Source organism: Chamaea fasciata, unplaced genomic scaffold, assembly GCF_029207755.1.
Source record: "Chamaea fasciata isolate MVZ Bird 193981 ecotype frontalis unplaced genomic scaffold, bChaFas1.0.hap1 SCAF_10, whole genome shotgun sequence".
NCBI classification, from domain to species: domain Eukaryota; kingdom Metazoa; phylum Chordata; class Aves; order Passeriformes; family Sylviidae; genus Chamaea; species Chamaea fasciata.
The window spans coordinates 24,251,123-24,259,782 of NW_027094095.1; the positions used below are offsets into that span (position 1 = coordinate 24,251,123).

At 42.8% G+C, this 8,660-nt stretch overlaps 1 protein-coding gene across 1 annotated transcript; it reads right to left on the reverse strand.

Annotated features, from left to right (window-relative positions):
- Positions 1–8,524, reverse strand: ATPAF1 (ATP synthase mitochondrial F1 complex assembly factor 1). The gene is made up of 9 exons (XM_066192767.1): positions 8,293–8,524; positions 7,195–7,303; positions 6,597–6,647; positions 5,843–5,905; positions 5,106–5,156; positions 3,229–3,276; positions 2,175–2,270; positions 1,489–1,596; positions 1–587 (listed from the first exon to the last, which is right to left on the reverse strand). The coding sequence occupies exons 1-9, from the start codon at positions 8,493–8,495 to the stop codon at positions 393–395; spliced, it is 924 nt and encodes a 307-aa protein (XP_066048864.1). The 5' UTR covers positions 8,496–8,524; the 3' UTR covers positions 1–392.
- Positions 8,525–8,660: the final 136 nt, after the last annotated feature.

Sequence of the window (8,660 nt, forward strand, 5' to 3'; positions counted from 1 at the left end):
TGGAGGGCATTTAAAATGCCTTTACTGAGAAGAAACGCTGGTTGTTATCTCCTTCCTGATGTCAGTACAGCCTGTTACACAGTTCCCCTTCTGTCACTTTATTTCAGATTTCCACAACCCAGCAGGCAGCAGAAAGTAAAAGGACAGGGAAAATGGCTTTTTCTGATGAAGTTACACTGAAGTACTGGGCTCCATTTTTTGGCAATTAGTTACTGTTGTTCAAATGGCCCAAGTCCTAATCTTGCATCAGTGCCAGACAGGCTTGACAGCACTCTCCAGAAGTCTGCAGACTCTTCCTGTGGCCAAATCCAAGCTGTGAAACAGGAGACACTGGGACCACCCCTCCTGGGGCCCCCTGCCTGCTGCTGGCTCCTTTCACCACGGGCCAGGCTCTATGACTTGTCAGAAGCCTGCCCAGGTCTCAGTTCTCTTCCAAGCCCACTTTGCTCAAGCTCTGCAATAACTGACATGTATTTAAATTCACTGGATCTGTGGTTGAAGGTCTCCACCAAGGCGTAGGTCTCGGAGCGATCCGTGGCGTAGAAGAGCTGCACCTGGTTGGCCAAGCACTGGGCATCCTGCACCACCTGGCAGTGAGAACAGAGCTGTCACCATCGGGCTGTGCCAGTGTCCCATTGGGAAAGAAATGCCACAGCCCTTCTCACGACATGGCTCAACTCCAAGTCGCCTTAGTTCAGCAAATCTCTTAACAAACCACCTCCCTGTGGCTCCTGACCTACTTAAACACTCCAACACTGTGTGTTTTAGCAACTGTCCAGCTGTGCATCTGCCTTAGAGGTCAAGTGGGCCTTTTGTGAGCCCGGCCCACTCCAAGATGCACCAAGTCCTCATTTTTCCCTTCTAACAGCTGACTTACTTGCAAAGACTGATTGTTTGCTCTGAGATCCAACAGGGAAAAGGAAAAGCATTACCAATTACTCTGCTTATTGTTTCAGAAGGGGTGTCAGGAGCTCAATTAGAGAAGGGATATTTTAACCATGCTGTTCCACCACTACAGTACCCAGTGCCACCAGTCCAGGCACTGGGACAGTTTTGCCAATAACAGTGTGCCTACACAGAGACCAGTGTGCACAAAGTGAACACACAACTCTGGAGTCTCCTGCTTTGACAAATAGGATTAAGCTTCAAAACACTGTTTTAACTTGTTTGCAGGCAGCAACAGCTTTCATTTAAATTTGCTTCTGTTAGTAAGAAAAATAGAAGCTTTGTTTTTTTACAATGATCAACTATAATACCCAAATTAAAAAAAAAAAAAAAAAAAAAAAGGAATGCATAAACTGAAATCAAAGACTGATGATTCCCTTCTGGCTTTCCCTAGCCTTAAGTACATTAGGTTAAAGAAAGACAGTGAGACCATTCTTTGGCAAAGGGTCTTTGAAAGGCTTCACTGTAATCTGATTTTAATTCAAAACTGTAGGAGGAGTTGCAGCATAAAACAAAGGAAGGCAATGAGCAGACCTCTCTTACCAAGAACTTGGAGTCCATTTCTGCTGTCATTAGTACTATCCCTTTCTCCTTCTGCAGATCAGGATAATGGTACAAGACCAACTGGCTTGGAGCAGCTTCACCTTGGGTCTGAAAGAAAGAAACCTGTCAGTATCCCATAAAAACCTTCACTCCACTGCAGATTTGGGTGCTTGATTACAAAACCTTGAGCATTAACTGCCACAGAGGCAGTTACTTCCCAGGGCTTAAGGGTCAGTCCCAATTAGAAGTTCATTATTCTCAGTATTTACAGAAAACAAGGGATTTGCAGAGTAAGGTTGTTTTGTTTTTTTTTTTTCCTTGACTAAAGACCATTTTGCATTTAAAAGAACCCACAATTTTTAGGAAGGTATTTCATCTTACAGCATCTACTGGTATTTTAAGCAGCCTGCACCAACAGTTCTAAAAAGCTTGGCTCTTGCTCATGTTTTGAGACTACTGAATTTCTACCTCATTCTCCTCTACATCAGAAGGACACTTACTAATTTACCTGTAACTAATGTACAATTAAACCAGAATTAATAATAGACTTTGTCATTATTATTATCAAGTTAAGCTAGACACCGTGTTGGCTAAACTATTTAGTAAATACCATGTATTGCAATATGCTGATATTATCTATTTCTGGATCCTAAGTCAATTTTGAAGTTTTTATCTCAAACACTCACCTGAACATTTATCAGGGAAGTGAAGTGTAATTCTGTTCCAGACCACTGCCCCACGAAGAACTCATAACCTTCTTTTCTTGGCAAAGCATACAGAAACTGCAGAAAAATTATTTTTAAAAAACCCAACAAACAACAACAACAGCAAAACAAACAAAAAAACAAACCAAAACAAAAACACCAAAAAAACCAACCAAAAAAACCCCACCAAAAAACAATTTTCCCTTACATAGAACAAAATGCTGCCTGTGTCACACTGGTCTCCAGCATTAGTGTTTTAGTGACAGAACCACAACAGAAAAAAAGACATTCTTTGTCCCACCACAAGTGACAGGACAGCAAAAACCAGACTTCAAAGCACACAATAAAGTAGAATTACCCTATCAGCATTAATTCATTAGCAAATATCTTGACAAATACTTTTATCAGTATTTTGAGACATAAAAAGGAAAGGAAAGTGGAGAACATTCAGAGTCTGACCTTTTTGTTCTCATCTAGAAAACTAACAGCAGAAATGGTCAAATACAAGGTAAGGAGCAGAGCATTTCATCCTGTCATTTCATCAGCTGCTCCAGAACAGGCAGCACCTCTCAGACATTTACAGCCTGTCCAGCTCCACAGGGTACAGACTTGTTTTCCCACACCAATGGAAGGGCAACACGGGAGCAGAAAATCTTGCAGGATACCTGACTGAATGCCAGGGCACTGTACAGAGATGCACTTCAGGCTATAAATAACTTCCCAATCTCAAAGTAGCTCGGGAAGCCAGATACATTTGATCTTGCTCTTGGCAAGTGAAGTAGATAGGACTAATCCATCAACCCAGTAAAGTCTCCATTTCCTGGGAGATTCTGTGCTGTTCTCTCAACCCTCCATCTCTTCTATCTAGATCAAACGGTTTCATACGGATGAATGGGCACTGTTTTATCTGAGCACCAGGACAAGTGTTTGAACACCTGGATTTTACTAATCAGGCTGATACAATGGGCATGAACACAGGAGGGTCAAAAGTTAATGGATCAGACTTTGAAGAGAAGCATTGCACTGCTGTACATACCGATGGACAGTTCTGGGCTCTCTTCCACATCACATCAAACTTGTCTGCCTTTGGGGAAGAAGAAAGAGAACTTCATTTTTACTAACACAAACATGGATGCAGAGCTGTTCACAATCACCTCATTAATTTTTAGAGGGTACAGCTTCCACCTGGAGAAGGTCCCACTGCAGGGACAGGTGGCAATGAGTGCATGGAAAGTTGCATTTAGTTCTTATTTACCTAAAAGTCATCAGCAACCCGTTTTAACAAGGCTGTCTCTAAAATGCAGCAGCAAAATCCTTGGATCCAGAGCTTCATTCCCTGGATGTGGGGGCCCCAGGCCTGAGGCTTACATTACATCCTCTTTCAGTAATTGCTCCACTGCATCATGTAGTGTCAACAGCTGAGTGAGACAACACATCCCTGGCTCCAAATTGTGGATTTACATCATTGTCATCTGTTCCTCAGTATAAAAATGCATTCAGTATAAATATACACTCAATAACATACTTTCTGCTTAGGTTTAAATTAAAACCACAACCCTACTTAGTCAGTCCTGATGAAACCTGGCAATCTCATTTACATGTTCTCTGTGTTTCCCAAAATCTTTTGCCCAAATTTTTTTTTTCTTTTTTTTTTTTTCTTTTCTTCCCAGCACTATATTAATATCTAATCTTAGGTGTTCAGGAAAGAAAACATATGCCATTCATCAACAAGAAATTCCTTCATGTGTACTTTTGAGCATGGGAGAATTATAAACCAGCTTTCCTCCAGCCAACAAAAAGCTTCTGGCAAAAGACAAAGGGTGTTTTTCTCCTTGATGACACCAAGAACTGCTTCCTAATGTGCCTGGGATCTGGTTTACATTGAAGTCTTAAAAAGCTTCCAACACTCCTCCTAAAACAGTGCACCAAAGCACAGTGCCAGCCCCACTAATGAAAGACCTACATCATTTTAACTGGAGTCCCTGGCTTTGGCCCTGTGCTACAGTAAAAGTGCAAGTCAAACTATTTTCACAACATCCACATGCCGGGAAAACCAAAACATGAGGCTGCTTGACTTCAAATCCCACACTTCCACTTTCAGAGCATACAGCCCATCACACATTTAGAACACTGCCTCCCCCTGAATTCAGTTGCAGCACAAAGGGTCAAATACAATTATAAATCAGACCCCAGATCTAAATGAGGTTTCAAGAACTCAAGGAACACACAGTTGTGAAAAGACAGATTTAAGAGATCACAATCACGGAATGACCCTGAAGAATAAAGAGAAATCCCCAAAGTGAAAAAAGCCTCCTCCAGCTTAATGCAAACTAAGAACAATTAACATCTGGAAAAGTCATCAGGAGTAAGAAGTATGATCTTATCTCAGGAAACACCCTGCAATCTCAAGAAAGACAGTGCTGCCAATAATTGTGAATATATGAAATTAAGTCCTAAGTGATTAGCAACATGCAAGTTACCAGCCAAGTGCTCTAGGACTGCCACATCAACCTTGAGGCAGCTGCCTGTGCTGCAGGGAAGAGGGCAAAGAAACAAGCAACTCTGAGAAAAAGTAAATAACTTTAAAAATACAAATGCTACTTAATAAACACTAGGGCCTTGTGAAGAGTATTGGATGCTTATATTAAAATAAGCCTGGAAATTCCAGCCAGGTGTGCAGAAAAAGGTCCTTGATTTACTGAGACTCCTCTGAGTGAGGAAAAAAAAGGGGATGCATTTCTGAAAACAAAAGCCTTTGTTTGGGGCAATAAAATCACTCAGCCCAGAAAGTAAGTTTGTTCTTGAAACCTCAACCTCCTTTAATGACTGCTTTCAAAAGCAGCAGAACCTCAGTTGGAAAGGAAAGCTTTGCATGCTGGCTTTCAAGTGCAGAACTATAGAGAAACTACTTACAGGAATAACAGCATAAACTGTGTCTTTTGCAGAAAAATACTGATTCCAAATCTGTAGGAAACAAAGAAATGAGATACAGTTAAATCCAGCATTTAGCAGTAATGTTACATGCTTTAAAATGCAAACTAACCTTTGTAAGCACTTTGGGAAGTCATTTTTCAGTCAAGCCTGACCTTCCTGCTAATGCAACACACTTCTCCAAAGGTTCCAATGTACCAAAGGACAGATTCCAACCAGAAATCAGCAGTGGGCTCAGAGGTGGCTCGGTATTTATTAACCATCAGAAATGTTTCTCATATTTTTCCCAACAATCACACTAATGACTTTTGGTTGGCTTTTTTGGTGGTGTTTTTTTTTTTTTGGTTTTGTGAGTTTTTTGGGGTTTGTTTGTTTGTTTGTTTGTTTGTTTTTGTTTTGTTTGGTTGGTTTTTTTTTAATGAAGAACTTACAAAACATTCTCAAAAGAAGACAAGTCTTTGCATGGTGCTCCTCTGTGTTAAGTCTTTCTTCACCACAGCAGAATGGCAATACCCAGTGCACCTGCACCTCCTAGAAGGACTTACCTAGATGGAGAAAACTTGATTTTCTCCTGTGGATCCCCATGCAAATATGCTTTTTGTAAATACACATCCACAGCAATGTTTTACTTTTCAGTTTAAGTAAAATTTCCATCCTTACATGTAGATTACTATTAAGCACAGATGTGAAGCCAAGTTCATTCCATTTAAATCCATCACCTGTGTTATCTCCTCTGCTGATTTTTCTTTCACCATCTCAACATTAAGAACTGAATCAAGTGTCTGCAAGAGAAAGCATAAAGAATCTGGCATGATGACAGTTCTCTGACCTTGTAAGAATCCAGAATGAATGGATGCAATTACAGAGAACAAAATCAACCTAGAGGAACTTGATCCAATTTGTAGTGTTACTTAGTCCCCTTAATTGCCAAATAAAATACAGCAGCAACACACTGAGATGTAGATTCACACACTGAGGCAGAATAGATTCTTTCAGGACAAACCACATGCTTTGCTCCAGTTGTGTGGATGTCTACTGAAGCTGCAAGAGGAGCTGCAGCCTTTTGCCTTCAGCCATCTCAAAAATGTGCTCTTTGGCAGACTTACACTGAATATTTACCAAAATAAAAGAACGTGAAAGAGAATTCTCTTGTCCCTGAGCTGGCTGATCACTGCAAATGTATTTCCATGCTGCAAAAGCAGCTTAACCCTTTCCATTTAATGTTCAGAAGAGATGCCCTGACTGGAAGGAACTTCCAGGGTGTCACAGAGAAAGGACAGAGTAATAAAACCCCAGAGTGATCCCAACGGGATCCCATCAGTAAACCAAGATCTTATACTCAAATGCAGCATAATGAACACCACATTTATATCAGTGTTCTTGACACAAGCCCTGGCTGGGGCAATACAAGTTAATGCACACCCTTGCCTTGCCACCATGTCCCCTCCTAACACTTGGGTTCATCTCCCTTACCTTATCCTTTGTGAATCCTCCCTTTGATGTCTTGCTGCCCAAGCCTTCTGCCTGCAAGAAAACATTCTTCTTTATTTTTACACCTAATGCTTTAGTACCATTGATTTACTTTCCCTGGCCCACATAACCTGGCTGCTGACAAAAACTCCTGAGTGGGAGCTCAAGATACTTGAAGATTACTGCAGTTTATTTTTAATAAAATAAATGCTTGATTAGATGAAGTAAGAAACTTAGAAACTTAGTGTGAATCATGAATTTCAAGGCCAGAAAGGATTAGTCAAAAGGAAACTATTACACATTTTGGATCCAGTATTATTGAATGGTTCTCCTGCATTCACTAAAAAATGATAAATGCAGGATTGTGTCACTCCTCTGGCCAAACTAATCTGGAACTAATTAAACTTAAAGAAGGTTTCAAGCAGGGAATTTACAGTCTAAAAAATAATACAGAGGAATACAGAAGAATGCTTTTAGCCATCACACAGTGAAATTCCTGGGCTCCTACTAACAGGGGTGCTTCAAGTTTGTAACATTACACTGATGTCATAAAAATAACATAGCTTTAATGTTTGTGATTTACAAAGAAAATTGGCCTTGCCTTTTCCTCCATGCATCTGATAAACTCCCCTTGTTTGGAATGTCCCACAGGCTGCTTTTTCACTTCACTTCTTTTTTCCATACGGGATTCAAACACATCTGGACTGGATCTGAATTGGAACAGGGAGTGTTAACAGTGCAACAGAACAATAGAACAGCTCGAGTTGGAAGGGACCCATAAAGACCACCCAAGTCCACCCCCCTGCTCCTTGTCCAACTGGACGTAAATTCTTGTAACAAAAACATTCCAGTTTGTGGTTAAATAATCCTGAGGTTTTAATTATGACAATAAACAGGAAAAATCAATGCACAGTTAGGAAACTGTGCAAGCTGTTGCACAATATCTCCTCCGTCCCAAGGCTTTGGATTTGTTTTTGGCACAGACCAGGCTGGATGGGGGTCTGAGCAACCTGTCCTAGTGGAAGTTGTTCCTGCCCATGGCAGGGGGGGTTGGAGTAGTTGATCTCTAAGGTACTTTCCAACCCAAGGCATTCCATGGTTCTGTGAGTGAGTCAGTGAAGTCTTTTGCTTCACTGATTTATACTGCTAAATAAGGTAATCCATCTTTATCAGGATAATTCAACACCATGATTCTTCGATGGGCTGTTTTGATTTGTGGCCTGGACAGCAGATGGACTTACACCTAAAATAAGACCAACTTCTGCATATTCATTTTCTGTCCAAATCCTCCTTTATAACATGATGGAAGACTATAAGTTGGAATACTCTTTGCTAGCTCCAGTGATTTCCAAAGTTGGAATAGTCTTTACCTGCTCCAGCGGTTTCCAAAGGTGGAGAGCAGTGCTAGCCGATTACCATCATTTGGCCTTTTAAAATGTTTACTATGACACTGATTCACGTTCTTAACGCAAAATTTTAATTTCTTTTTCGCAACACCATCTCTCATCAAGCTGACCGCGCTGGGAGACGACTCTCACTGATGAATGAATTTCAAGGCAATCGGCCTGCACTAATCGAGTTTCTCACGAGGGCGAAAAGCTAATACAGAACGACATCTCTCCTCCAAGAGCGAGCTCCCCAGGCACGCCCTTTCGGCAAAGCACAGCCCGCCCACCCCCGTCCCTGCCCCAGGGCCCACCTCCGCAGCTCCTGGATCTTGTGCCGGTACTTCCCGTAGAAGGGGTTCTCCTCCAGCGCCGCCTCTCCCGATCCCGCTGCCGTTCCCGTTCCCGGCCCCAGCACTCCCCGTGCCGGCGGCGCCAGCAGCCCGAGCGGCCGGAGCGCGGCGCGGCTCCGCAGGGCCGCCCCCAGGCCCCAGCCCTGGCACAGGGGCCCCGCCATGGCTCCGCTCCCCTCAGCCCGCCCCGCGCTCCGCCCTCTCCCCTCAGCCCGCCCCGCGCTCCGCCCTCCGCCCCCTTCTCCCCTCAGCCCGCCCCGCCATCCATCTCCCGGCCCAGCCGCTCCCCTCAGCCCGGCCCGCCCCGTTCCACCCGCCCTGCCAGGAAC